The sequence below is a fragment of the Eulemur rufifrons genome, chromosome 2 (genome assembly GCF_041146395.1).
Source record: "Eulemur rufifrons isolate Redbay chromosome 2, OSU_ERuf_1, whole genome shotgun sequence".
Lineage (NCBI taxonomy): Eukaryota > Metazoa > Chordata > Mammalia > Primates > Lemuridae > Eulemur > Eulemur rufifrons.
The window spans coordinates 18,615,139-18,629,017 of NC_090984.1; the positions used below are offsets into that span (position 1 = coordinate 18,615,139).

General features: G+C 65.0%; 2 protein-coding genes across 6 annotated transcripts in view; both read right to left on the reverse strand.

Moving 5' to 3' along the window:
• Positions 1-13,879, reverse strand: part of GPX4 (glutathione peroxidase 4) — a 169,321-nt gene that overhangs the window by 47,641 nt on the left and 107,801 nt on the right. The window lies entirely within an intron of this gene.
• Positions 1,596-11,530, reverse strand: MIDN (midnolin). Of its 4 annotated transcripts, none has more exons than XM_069480985.1 (9): positions 11,473-11,530; positions 9,608-10,250; positions 8,469-8,556; positions 8,211-8,273; positions 5,989-6,117; positions 5,587-5,901; positions 5,162-5,318; positions 4,548-4,808; positions 1,596-3,706 (listed from the first exon to the last, which is right to left on the reverse strand). In XM_069480985.1, the coding sequence occupies exons 2-9, from the start codon at positions 9,838-9,840 to the stop codon at positions 3,429-3,431; spliced, it is 1,524 nt and encodes a 507-aa protein (XP_069337086.1). In that variant the 5' UTR covers positions 9,841-10,250; positions 11,473-11,530; the 3' UTR covers positions 1,596-3,428. The 4 variants fall into 4 exon arrangements, with proteins under 4 accessions (XP_069337086.1, XP_069337078.1, XP_069337101.1 ...); XM_069480977.1 differs by having other exon boundaries at positions 5,162-5,321; XM_069481000.1 differs by lacking the exon at positions 5,989-6,117.

Here is a 13,879-nt window from a genome sequence, read left to right on the forward strand (position 1 = left end):
CTCCCCGCGGTGACGTCAGCCTCCTTTAACCCTGCGCGTTGCCCTGGAAACCGCGTTTCCATCCCCACGGGTTTCCGGCGGCCGCCCCCTCCCATTCAGCTTTTTCCTCAATGGGGGGAGGGAGCGGTAGGGACGATCCCGCCCCCTGCGACCCCGTGGCCTCCACTCTCTTTGCGCCTCAGTTTACCTTTCCGTGCCTCCGCCTCGAGCTCCACCCCTTCACCCCCACCCCGCAGGGCACAGCCTGGACCCCTCGGACCCCCAGGCTGGGGGGCAGCGTGCTCAGGGGCGGGGTCCCCAACCTGAGGGGCGCAGACACAGCCCCTGTGATTCAGCAGGTGCGCGGACAACATCCTCATTCCTCGTCCCCCACCCAGCCCAGGGAGGGGGCGGCGACCTGGGTCGCGCAGGCCCCAGCCCTGACCTATGGGGGCGGGGGCTGCAGATGACTGGTGCTCCGGACCCCGCGGGGACGTTCGCACCCGCTGACATTGGGCCTGACGGGGCCTTCCTGCCGTGGGCGTGGGATGATTTGGGGTTGACTGGTGTTGGGAGGGGCAGCGGTGCCTCAGGAAGACGCCCCCAGGCCACCCTTGGAGGGGACCTGTTCCCTCCCCCTTGGGATCCTGGCACTGGGGCTTGGGAGGGCAGAGGCTGGCGCCGTCAGAGGTCAGATGAGGGGCAGAGGTCACATAATTTTGCAAAGCCCCTAATTCTCCGGGCCAAGAGATGTTTCTCTTGGGGCCTGTTTTCTCGTCTATAAAATGGGAGTATTACTTCTGACCCTAAAAGGGACATTACTAGTATGGTTTCCCCAAAGTGGAAGGTGAGGCCTCAGAGAGGGCTCAACCCTGGCTGGGTCCCTGGGGAGCCCCAGGCTGGGAGCTGAGAAAGGCTGGGGGCAGAGGGCTGGGCAGGGTCTGGGCGACCCAGGACGTGCAGGGGTGGAAGGTGCAGCCTGGGGAAGTTCCCAGGCTGAGCTGGGGAGAGGGGCGTTCCAGGATGGGGCATGGCTGGGGCAAAGGCCTGGAGGGCTGAGGCATGACCGTCAGGGCTGGGGAGCGCTGGAATGCAAAGCCAGGGCGTGGCCCGAGAGGGGCCGAGGAAGAGGTCACCCAGGGCGGGCCCAGTGATCTCCCTGCAGCAAGCCGCACCATGGTGAGACTCCAGGACGAACAATGGGTGGGTCTGGCAAGGTTGGAGCCGCCTCCCAGGCCCCAAGTGTGTAGTCTCATCTCCTGCAGAGTCCCATGTCCTTTACCCACAGCCCACTTCACAGGGCCGGGACTAGGAGAGGGTACCTAGCAGGCAGGCAGGCCCGGAGGGACTTCCGGCCTCGGGTACCAGGAAGTGGCTAGGCCCCTCCTGCTCCCAGCCCAGCAGCTTCCTGCCCACCTCCAACCCGGGGAGGGGGCGTGGGAACTGCCCAGCCCTAGGCCCTGGTCTCTGGTCTCCTGGAGATGGGCACCTCCCAGGCCCCCATCCCACCCAAGTCCCCCCTCCATGATGCCCAAGTGTGGCAAGATCCGCCCCCCAGGTGAGAGACGGGACATTCACTTGTGTTTCATTTTCTGTTTATTACTTGAAATCACGGTGCTTGTGTAGGTTTTTCTTTTTCGATTTTTGTTTTCATACAGGAAACTCACGCGAGGTGCCGGGGACCCCCCCCAGCCCAACCCCCGAGGGCCGGTAATGCTTTCTTGGGGGTACCCAACAGGGCAGAGGGGGGCCGGCCGGTTCCCGCCTGGGGCCACCACCCTCCACCCGCGGAGGCACAGACGTAATTTAAAAATCGTTAAAAAACAAAACAGAACACACATTTAAATAGGTATCCCAGACAGTTCTCCAAAAAAACAAACCCGCCCCTTTTTTCTCATTTTTTTCTATTTTTTTTTTTTTTTTTGGAAAAACAAAAACAAAAAAAAACCAAATGCTCGACTTCTACCCTCTGGGATCCCTCCCTGCCCACCCCCCACAAAAAAATTTACAGAGCTACAGTTATAACACATGATGTTCACATCTGAAACCATTAACTTTAAACACGTAACAGGGGTGTAAGGACTTGGGGTTCACCTACAACAAGGGGGGGAAACAGGCGGGGCCAGGACAAGACTGACAGGTGGGTGGGGCAGGGCCCAAACGTCTCCATAATCATTTAAAAAACAAAACGTGAATGGGAAAAAAATCCTAAAAACTCTACCCCCATTGAAATGGCCCCAGCAGGTTGATGTCCCTCTGTTCTGGGCCAAAGGACCCCCCCCCCAGGGCATGGGCACTGAGTGGGGAGGGTCCAAATTAGACCAGCAGCGGACCCCCCACAAGGGGGTTAATGCTACACAGCGTTGCCCCCTACTCAGGGGATTCACAGCTCAGCACCCCCTGCCCGCCCTGGCTGCAGGGGAGGCCCCACATCCCTCAGGAAGGAGGGCCGGGGTCGGGTGGGGGGCGTCGCACCAGCCCCAGCCATTCTCTCCCAGTTTTTGAAGAGATTCCCAACCACTATTGGCTCAGTCAGAAAATTAATAGTCTATAAATACCCCAAGCGCAGGCAGGAGGTCAGAAAAAAAACGGGGGCGGGGGCAGAGGAAATAGCACGGTGGTGTTGGTGGTGGCTGGGCGAGGGCTGGGTGGAGGGAGGTCCATCCCCCTAGCTTCCTTTCCTGGCAAGAAAGGGTCCCACATCCCCCCACCCAAACCCAAGGCAGCCCCCCACCAGCCAGCCTCTCCGCAGAAACAGCTTTCCTTTCCTTTTTAAAGAAGAAAAAAAAAAAAAAAAAGGAAAATGGACAAAGAGGCCCAGAAGAAAAAAACAGACTAGAAGTGGAAGAGAAAACAGTCCCCTACTTGGCTGCAGGGACTGGCAGGGCCGTGGGCAAGTTTGCAGTTGCAGCCCAGGGGGTCCTGCTGGCCTGGGGTGGAGGCCAGAAGTCTGCAGTGGGGGGTGGGATGGGTCCTCCTCTTCCCGGCCCCCTCCCTGTCTGTAAAGTGCTTCATGAGGCATCTACATTTTTGACTTAAAACCTGAATCGGGTGTGGGGGGGAGCAGAGCGGAAGGGGGTGGGGGCGGTCTCCTCAGTCTCCTGCTCTCAACCATCTGGAAAGACTGCTACATATTTGGAGCTGGGGAAGGTGGGCGGGAGGACCCCGTGCACAGGCCAGGGGGAGCCCAGGAGGTGCCCAGGAGCTGGGGTGAAGTGAGGGGAGGAGGGGCATGGGGGGGGACAAGGAGGTAGGAAGCCAAGTCTGTGGGGAGTTTGGAAAACCATGGTTAAGAATTTAAAAAAACAACAACAAAGAAAGGCTTCTGGCTGGGGGTGGGGGAGTGGCCACCTGCCCTCCAGAGCTGGCCCATGTTCCTGGCGGGGCTTGGGGCTCTTGGCATCCCCCGCCGCCCTGGGCTGGGGTTTGAGGGGCAAGAGTAACCGATCCTAGGCCACCACGAACTCAGACTTGATGTCAGGGTTGACTTCTGGCTTCCAAACGGAGTCCTCGAAGTCCAGGCCCAGGCCAGCACCCTCGCTGGGGCTGCTGCCGCCCCCGCTGCTGCTGCTGTCGCTGCGGCCGGCCTTGCGGCTGGGTGGCCAGTGGTATGGGCCCCGGGCGTCGCGCCGGGCCTTTCTGCGGAGCCTTTTCTGCTGCAGCAGCAGCTGCAGACGTTCCACCTTGCAGCGCGTGGCACGGTTTTCTGTCTGCCGGAGCCGGTCCCCTGCAAGGGAGGTGATGAACCGTGACTCCGAGAGGCCTGACACCCCTTCAGACATGGAGGGCCCTCAGGACATGCCCGTGGTCAGGCCAAGTCCCTGCCAGCCTGGACACTTGTGCCAGCGAGGAAGCTGGGCAGGGGCATCCACTGCACCTTGGGCGGGCCGCTCACGCTCTGGGGCAGCCAGTCACTTATTAATCGTTTACGCGGCTCCACTGTGAGCCAGGAAGGTCCGCTGGCCTGTCTCAAGAAAGGCACTTGAGAAAATGGTCATGGAATAAATAACCTGGAATTTGAACCCTTGTGGCTGCTTCTGTGACATAGGGGAGACATTTAGGCTTGTGCCTTGGTTTCCTGCTTTTATGAACTGGGCTATAGAAACCTCTCATGGCTGGGGCACCAACAGGGTGGCAGTGTCCATCATCCCACAAGACTCTGGATGGGGGAGCAACCCTATCATTGTGGGGGGAGCTTCCTTGCTTTCCGAAGTCCCCCAAATGCTGGGGATGGGGGGGAGGGCTCTGGCTCCCACCTCAACCAGCCAGGCCTGACTTGGCCATTCATAAAGGCTCCAAATGCCATCTGGAAATGTGCCCTGGGGGGGCCAGGAGGAAGTGGGGCTGGAGCCCCCTTGGGAGCACACAAGGACACTTTGTGCCCCGACACACACGTCTCCTTCTCTCAGGGCTACAGTAGAGCAGGGGCAGAGGCAGCTGCTGGCCCCCCCTCCGGCCCCAGGCGAGTCAGCTGCTCCTGCGCCCACCGGCTCACACAGAGAGTCCTTGAGAAGTGTGTGGGGGGGAACACGGGTGGGGACGGTGGTACCCTGAGGGCAGCCACTCACCCGGGGGTTTGCACATGCGGATCTGGCTCTGGCCCTGGAGCAGGGAGGCTGGGGGCGCTGCCAGCTTCTCGCAGGAGGTAGTTTTGGGGGCGAGGTCAGGGGCCGCTGCGCACTGGGCATGGCAGCGTAGCTGGGTCAGCGAGGGGGGCATGCCCTGGTAGTGCCTCGTGGCGCTCAGGAGGTCGTTGAGGATCTGCAGGATAGTGCCAATGTCCCGCCTCGGCCGCCCGCTGCTGTCTTGGCAGTTGGGGTGCAGCGTGCCTGCGGGCAGAGGAGGCTGTGAGCGCAGGGTGTGTGCACGGTCACGAGTGTAGAGGCATGAATGAACACACGGATGGGGGTCCACACATCAACTCAGGGAGCGTGATGGACATGTGGTCACACAAGTGCAAATGGGACCACAGGGCAGGAGTGGGACACACACCCACGTATGTGGACACTTGGCCTCAGGTGTGGGGCCATGTGTGTGCATGGAGATTCCTGAGGGAGAGGTGATACAGGGTCATGCGTGAGTCCTCAGAGCATGGGTGTAACTGCCTGTGGGAGGACATGTGACCTCAAGTGCACAGGGTCATGGGATATATGTGCGGTCATACGTGTGCTCTGACACCTACCAGAGAAGGTCCCTGAGAAGACCCCTGGGGCATGGTTCACAAAGCTCTCGATGACGGCACCGGGTTTTCGGGAGCGGGGGGTTGGGCTGCCCCCTGGGGTGGACGCGGCATTGGCACCAGGGCTGACACTGCTGCTGGCAGGTGGGGAGCAGTCCATCTGCTGACAGAGAGAGGTGTGTGTGAGCTGGGGGCCAGGGTCAGGATGTCACCACCAGCCCAAAGCCTAGACAACCCGCCAACTCAGGGTCAGGGTGTCACCCACCAGCCCAGAGTGCCCAGGATCTAGACAACCTAGCAGCCAAGAATCTAAACAACCCACCAGCCCAGGGTCTAGACAACCGCCATCCCAGGGTCAAAGGATAACTCAAGACACCAAGGAGGCACTTGGGGCTCAGAGCCCTGAGGATCACCCTTTGCAAACTCACCTCGGGGCAGGTGGGAGACGCTGTGTGGGATCGGAAGGAGCCGGCTGTGACAGGGGAGGGGGATGAGGGGGACGGGCTCCTGGGCACCGGAGGGACGCGGGCGGCACTGGATAATGGCCGACAGGGAGAGGCCACGGGGGTGGTTATGCTGGGGTCCCCTCGGGCAGCAGCAGCCGCCGCGGCTGCAGCAGCCAACACATGGCGGTGTTGCAGCGGAGCGTGCTGGGCAGCTAGCTGCAGCTGGACGAACATCATGTGGTCACCCACTCGAAGCGCCAGTGTCAATGGCGATCGGCCCGACAGGAAGTCACTGACCTGAAGAGAGAGCGGGTCCGTGAGCCCGGGTTCCAGCCTGCTGTGCCCCCAGCCCGGCCCAGCCCGGTCCCCCCGGCGCTGTGTGACCTGGGGCCTCTCGCCGCCCCTCTCTGGGCTCTGGGGTCCCTGTCGGTGCCACGGACGCTTAAATAAAATGAATCTGTATTTCCGGAAGCCTCCTCCGCCAGCCCGGCCCGGCCCGGGCGCCGCTGGGGGCTGTGGGGGACAGAGGCGCGTCAGACGGGGGGGCCTGACCCTCCCTGGCCAACTTGGTTCTTTCAAGGAGAAACTGAGGCCAGAGGGGGCGGGGTCCAGCTGGCAGTCACTAACTTCAAATAACCTTCACCTCACCTTTCTCCCATTCTCTCCAACCCCTAAATCCTCTCAGCCTGTGGATACGGGAAGGGGAGCAATCTCAGGCCCCCTCACAAGTTAAGCCACCAGGCCAACAAGTGGGCGGAATTCCTGGACAAATTCTTCCGTCCTAACCTTTGCTTTCTCAAGATAAATATTTATCTGTCCTGGGCGGGGCAGAGGCCGAGGGGGTGGCGGCATTGCTGCAGGAAGGGGGCCCTGACCAGTCCCTAGGGCCAGAGTCTCCTGGGGCCTCAACACGCCCTGATGAACATCAACCCTCCCGTTGGCCCCCTCCACGGTGGGTAGGGGTGTATCTGACCCTGAGCTCACTGAGTCCCCTGCTCTGGGGCCTGGCCAGCGCCTTGTTCTCCCCAGGGGCCAGGATGGGGGGGGCGGAGGTTTCTGAGAAGTGACACAAGCCGGGATGACTCAGAACAGACCGCCTCCCAGAGCTCCCTCCCAGCGCTCCGCTGGCAGCGGCTGGCTTAACCTTCTCTGCTTGGGGCCCGAAGGGAGAGGGGCAAGGAGGCGGGCAGGGTGCAGCCTCCACCCCGAGGCCCAGTCTGCATAGCCCCCCTGTCCCAGAGACATCCCTTACAGGAAGGGCCTGAGGTAGCTTCCCGAGAGCAGCTGAGGTTCCCCCCCACCCGCCCTGCAACTTCCTCCCTGGGGAGGGGTGAATGGGCGGGCGTGACTCGGTGCCAGGCAGGGAAGCAACCCTGGGGAGCCCAGTCACTCCGCCCAGTGCCCCCCCAGCTCCCTCCTGACGCAGGCACTGGGGAGGATGTGAACCAAACACGCCCTGGGCCCCCCTGCCAACCACAGCCCCCCAGCGGCCAAGAGCCCTGTTCACACTTGCTCTAGGAATAATCACCTGCAGCCCCCACCTGGCTCCTGGGACACCGGCTCCCCCTACCCCACCGCCACCCCTGGGGATGGCAGACCACCCAGCTCCTGGTGCCCCCTCCCTGCCCCCTCCTCTGCGCTGCTTGCCGAGGGCAGGATGCTACACGTTGGATGGCAGAAGGGGGCGAGGGCCTGGGGCAGGAGGAAAGGAAAAAATCTGCCACTAAAGCTGTGGAGCAGGTTTCCTGCGGCCAGACCAGGGAGGCCCGGGAACCTGCCCACCCCCTCACCGGGGCGGGAAGCTGCCTGCTTCCCCCACCCTGGCACCCGGCGGATTGCTGAGGCCTGTGTCACCCTCCTGGGAGGTGGCCAGGGCCCTCGTCTGAGGAAGGCCCTACCGCCGCCAAGAAAATGAGGAAAGGAGAGAACAACAACAAAAAAAGGCAACAAAACCGAGAACCGGGTGCAGGCCAGGCCCAGCCTCCCTCCTGGCTGGTTACTAAATATTTTCCTAACATCCTGTCTAGGCCTTGCTGCCCTAAGGCCAGGCGCCCCCGCCCCCTCCCCCTTTCAGGGCAGAGAACAAAGGCCAGAGAGGAGGTGGAGGTGGAGGAGAAGGGGGTGATGAGGTCCCCACCCTCCACAATGGGGTCACAGAAGGCGGAAGGAGTGTCACCCAGGCGCCCTGCCCCCCCCCCCCCACCAAAAATTAAAAAAAGGAGAAACCGACTTTGGGGAAGCCGCAGTGCCCTTGGGGGGGGGGGGGCGCGCTCCTCAGTGGGGGCGTACAGGACTAGGGACACAGGTCCCGGGTGTGAGCTGTAGGCCAAGGTCACCCCACAGGCAGGCTTGTGAAAGCCCGGTCCCCTCCCCCCATGGCAGCCACCGTGGGAGAGAAAGCCCTCAAGGTCAGGTGGTGAGTGCTGGGGGCGGAGAGGAACCACAGTGACCAGGCCAGGCTGGCACCAAGGTGGGGTGGCAGCCCCTCCCCTCCCTCACAGGCTTTCTGGGTGCACAAACACCCCCGGGCTCTCCAGAGTGGCCAGGAGGTGCCCCATGCCCTGGAGCTGCCCCCTCAGGTCAGGAAAGAGCTGGCGAGGTCTTACCTGGGTCTCAGTCAAACTCTCTAGGGCTTGCATCACAGACTGCTCCGGCCGTGAGGCCTGAGACTACAAAGAGAGGATGGGGAGAAAGCACCTGAGTGCAGGTTCCCAGCCCTGGGCTCAGGCTTCAGGGTGGGGAGGGCCCTGCTGGCTGGGGTGGACTGCACTGTAGGGGAGGGGGCCCCAGTGTGTGCGGGTGGCCCGTGGGAGGGGGCTGCCTGCCCGTGTGGGGCCGGGGCACACTGCCCCCCAGCCATTTACCATCAGGCCGGCTTCCACAGTGGGCACCAAGGTCAGCTTGCTACCATCACCCACGCCGAGCTCCTGCAGCTTCCCCGAACTGAGCCGGCTGGGGGGGAGGAAGGAAGAGGATGAGACTCCGCGGAGACAACACAGGGACGCGGAAGCGGAGGCCGCGGGGGAGGGCTGTGCTTGGCGGGGTGGGGGGGGTGGGGGGGTTAGAACAGAGAAGTCGTTCCCACCCCCACCCCTTCCAGATCCAGGGTCCTGAGCGTGTGGAGAGAGCTGCGTCTGGCCCTGGGAGCCCCCATCCCGGCAGCTCAAAGCCTTTCTCCCCCGGAACCCCCACCTCTGGACTCTGCCACCCCCTTTGCACCTTGACAAGACACTCTGTCATCATTCTCTGGGGCTCCGGCGTGCCCTTTACTCCCCTCTTCTGCCCCCACAGGGCAGCCCCTGCCTGCAACCCCCCAACCCCAGCCCTGGGCTCCCCTCCGTGGGCGCTGGGGGCTGAGGAGAGGCCTTCAGGGGCTGCGCGGCCCGGCTCCACCTCCTCCCTCCCTCCCTGGCGCAGACCGCCGCCGCTCAGACAAAGGAGACCCTCCCCCTCCCGCCCCTCCCCCACCGGGGCCCCTCCGCTGGGGATGGACACTGCGTGTCCCCGGAGGCCCGCGGGGGCAGAGCTCCCCGGCCTGAAGGCGATTTAAATACCAGGGGGGAGGGGGAGGCTGCGGGGAGCGCTCGATGGCTAGAACAAAGGGGGGGAGAGAGACGCAAAAAGGGAGACAGCCAGACGCAGAGGGACCGCTGAGTATACGCGGAAGACAGCAAGGACGCGGCAGAAAGGGGGCGACCGCGGCCCCCACTCCCGCGGCCGTGACCCCCGCGCCGCCCTGGGGTTTCTGCCTTCACCCAAGGCGGGCCGCTTAAGCCCGGCCCGGGACGCCCTCGCAGCCGCCTTTGTGCGGAGACCCCGGGCGGGGGAGGGGGCCGAGGCAGCCAGGGGCTGAGCAGAGGGCGCCCGAGAGCGCGCGGCGCGCCCCCGCCCCCCGTCTGGCCGCCCCCTTCCTTCCCAGCGCCGCGCGCTCTTTGTTCCCGCCCCGGGGCCCCGGCCCGAGGGGGCGGCCGGCTGCAGGGTGCGGGGGCCGCGCGGTACCTACGTGTCTTTATGGAGCAGCGCCAGGCGCTCCTTGGGCACTTTGAGGCGCTGGGACAGCCGCCTGCGCAGCCCCTCCACCGTTTCGTCGGGCGGTACCGACAGGTCGTAGCGGGTGCCGGTCGTGCTGTGGATAGCCAGGCTCAGGGGCGCCGCCTCGGCCGCCGGGTCCAGCTCGCAGGCGCCGCCGGGGGCCCCGCGCCGGCAGCTCCGGGCGCTGCCGGGCTGCGGCTCCATCCCCCGCGCGCGCTGGGGCCTGGGGTCCGCGGGGCGCCGCCAATCCTCGCCGAGCCCTGGGGCAGGGGCGAGGGCGGCCCAGAGCCCGGGTCCGCGGCGCGCTGGGGGTCCGGGGGCAGCGCGCGTTCGCTTCGAGACCGTCCCGGCGGTGGGAAGCGAATTTAGAATCCAAATCCGAACGGCGCTCTGGGGTCGCGTCGGCTCCTCGGGACACCTTCCGGGGGTGGGGACTGCACTCGCGGCTCCTTTAAAGGGCGGCGGGCGCGACCGAGACGCGGCGCGGGGGAGGATCTCGGGGAGGGGGCGCCCCTCGGCCGGTCGCGCTCGGTGCTGTCCGCCGCTCGGGTCGCGCTTTCCAGCGCGTCCCCTCCCTTGGCAACAGCCGCCGCCGCCGCCGCCGCTTGGAGGATCTGGGGGTGAAAGTAACAAGAAAAAAAAGTTATAATGTATCAACGCTCCAAGGGGCGGGGCCGCCGCCCCCTCCCATTCACTACTTACTCCGCCGGCCTCTCGCCGGCCAATCGGTGCGCGCCGAACGCCCAGGCGGCCGCGCTCCCAGGCCAATGGGAGGCGCCGCGGCGCGGCCCCACGTGGCAGCGAGGCCCGCCCCCCCTCGTCCCGCCCCCGGCGCCCGGGCGACCAAGGGGAACGCGGCGGGGGCGGGGCTGGCGCCACTCCGGGCCCGCCCCCGCGCCCCGCCCGCGCCGCGAGCCATTCATAAGGCCCAGAACCCGCAACAAAGGGCGGGCGGGCCCGAGGGGCGCGGGACCCCAAACGGGGACTGTAGCGGCCGGGCACGGTGGGGCGCGGGCCGTTGTCCCGGCGCCAGGAGGAGCAGGAAGTCTAGGGGCCGCCCCGCCGCGTCTGTCCGCGAAGCAGCCGGGAGCGGAAGCGGGAGAGGGAAGACCGCGCCTCGTGGCGGGGTCCCGGGCCCGGCAGCTCACGGGGACGCTCCTCCCGGCCGGACCCGCCGGTGGGCGTGGAGGTCTGGGTGGGGCGCCTGCACCTCGGTGACGAGGCCGGGCCCGCTGGTGCCCTGAGGGCCCCTCCAGCGCTGGTGCCACCTCGCGCTCCAGCCCCCACCCCCTGTCCCCGGGCAGGGCCCGTTTCTCTAGACGCGCCCGCCCGAGCGGTGACGTGACGCGGCGTCCCCGGCTGCGCCCGCGCGCGCCGCTCGAGGCTGCGGTGAGTCAGCAGCGCCGGCGCGCCCTCTGCCGGCCCCTCCCGGGAGTGCCGCTCGGAGTCTCGGGGAGGGGTCGCCAGCGCTGCCCGGGCTGGGTAGGAGGCGATGGGACTGCGGGTAGGGGGGAAGCCCGACGGGGGACAGAAGACTCTAAGTCTAGAGCCTGGCACTGCCCGGCCTGAGAAACTGAGGCTGGACCGGCAACTAGTTCAAGGTCACTGGCGGGGAAGGGGGAGTGCCCCGTGGGGGTGGGGTGGGGCGGGGGCTGAGGTCTGGCAAGGGCGGTGCTGGCTGCGCGGAGCCCCTCCCACCCCAAACCCCGGTGGGCTTCCCAGGGTCGGAGGCACCCCGAACCCTGCTGCCCCAAGCACAAAGAAAAGTGGGGGCACCCGGAACAGTCTAGAGTGAGGACGACCTCTTGGGCCCGCGTGGTCCCGCCCCCCACTCACCGGGCGTGGTCAGTCCTAGGTCCCCGCAGTCCTGAGAGTACGCGCGTCCGGGGCCAAGTGCGTGGTGGCCTGGCCGGTCTGGGGCCGAACGGGCGGCCCCTGAGCCTTTATCCGCGCCGCCTTCCCTCGGGGTGGAGTTTGGGCGGGCAGGGGGCGGGGGGCTGGGCGGGCGGTGACGCAGGCTGGCCCCCGCCCCTGCCTGCCAGCCAGGGCCCTGGGGCTCAGTAGGGCATGGGCCACCCGGGCCCCAGGCTTCGCCCGGTAAATGGGGGGGACGCCCCTTGAATGCCACTGAGCGGAGGGTCTCCGCGCACTGGGACAGAGCCTCCGGGTGCCCGGCCCACTCCCTGCCCCGCCCCCTTTCCTGCTGCCCCAGGCCTGGTGCTTCTGCGTGGGGGACAGGAAGGGGGGCCTGAGTCAGCAGCCGCTGTCCAGGAAAACAGGCCGGAGTCACCTGCCGTGGAGTGGGGGTGCCCGGCCAGCTGCCTGGCAGCCTGACCTTCTGCATCCCTTAACGGTGATCTCAGAGGGTGTTTGGGGAGCGATTTGCCCGTGCCAGGCCTGCTTTGTGCCTTGCCAGTCACCAGCTAGGTACGTGTGTGACATGGGGGAAGTTATTGGCCTCTCTGAGCCACAGTTTCTCAGGGCTGGGGAGTGGAATGAGAGAGTGTTGCAGGGCTCACTCTGGGGCCTTGCTCCATTAGTGCACCCACGTATGCTGGTACCCTGCCTTTGGGGTGGGCATAGTTGCCCACTTTACAGACAAAGAAACTGAGGCCACACAGCCAATGACAGACAGGAACGGGGGGCACATTGGGTGGGTGGCTTCTCAGGAAGCCTAGAGAAGGGGGACCCCAGGCTCTACCCCAGCACCTCCTGTCCACTTATCTGTTTCCTCCCTTTATCTGGCGTGACCACCCCCACCCCCACCCTAGCCTGGGTGCCCCTCCCAAGGCTGTGCTCCCTCCTGCTCCCACTCAAGGCTCCCTGCAACCTCTGGTCCCCACCTTGACACAGGTGCAGCCAGGCACCCCCACCCCTGCAGGGACAGGGCTGGGCCAGAGAGAGGGAGGCTAGAAGCCTTGGAAGGGGGTTACAGGAGCTGGGGTTTGAGGGATGAATAGGAGTTTGTCATAGAAGATGATTCTCCACTAAGTGGGAACAGCTTGCACACTGAGCTCTGGGAGCTCAAGAGATGGAACCAGAGGGCAGAGAGGCATGGTCCGGTGCTGGGGCCAAGCTGAGGGGCTGGGGGGCTCTAGGTGGTGCAACCTGCTGGGCCTGCTTTGTTCTGCTTCCAGAGAGAACAGAGGTGGCAGTGGGAGCTGTGGGCTCCGGGACCCAGAGCCTCCAGTGTTGGCAGGGAGCCTGGGTGGGGCAGGGGCCTCCCTGACCAGCCCCCAGCCCTCTTCCTCCTCTAGGCAGGTGGCACGAGGCTGGGGGTTACCGTTGGGGTGGGCAGGACTCTGCAGCCTGTAACTGTAACCGGCTGGTCGGGAGTGGAACGGGACACACAGGGCTGCGGGGACATGCTGGATGCTGTGGCGAGGGGGTCACTTGGTGGCGTGGTACTGTGGCCCTTTGGGTACAAGATGCTTTGGACAGTCAGAATTAATAAACCTATTTCCCAGTCCCCATGGCTGAGGCGTCTCTTCCCAGCTGTGAGAGGGAACCAAGAAGCGCTGAGTGGAACTTCCTGGGATGGGGACAAACCCTCGTGCTCTGTCCTGCCCTGCTGAGCCTGGGGCCTGCCCTCATGGAAGGGTCTTGACCCCTTGGTTCCTGAGCCCCTGCCCCAGGATGCACCTTGCCCCAGCACTGCTGCTCCCACAGGATGATGTCAGGGCTGGCATCCTGAGGCCCGGCTCAAAGGCTCACACCTCCCCCAGGGGTAGGGACAGGGTCCCCGGTGTGGGGTGTGCTGGCCCAGGCCAGGGACAGGCACTCAGTGACAGGCTCCTCTTGCTGGACCCCTGCCAAGCCCCAGCTGTGTCCTTGGTCTTATTAATAGGGACCCACAGCCTGGCCAGGACCTGGGCTTGGAGCCGGGGGATGGCAGGGGGGGCCTGGGCAGGGAGGCTGCACTTGGGATCTCCTGGCCAGCACCGCCTTCCCTGGGCCGGGTTCCTGGGAAGCAGGGGGCTGGCTACTTGCCCCTCAGGACCAAGGGGAGTGGGCCCCGGACAAGAGGCCATCCCGAGACAGTCACCTGATCTGGGAGCAGGCCCGGAGGCCCCCCAGCATACATACTCAGCTCTCTCACATCCATGCCTTGCATGCGGCCCCAGGGAGTCACTCACATGGGACCATGACACACACAAGCTGCCTGTCCGTGCTGACAAGCCCTGGTGACACAGGCAGGCCCCGACTCTCCATGTACTCACCCCCCTGGAATCCCCTCCCCAAC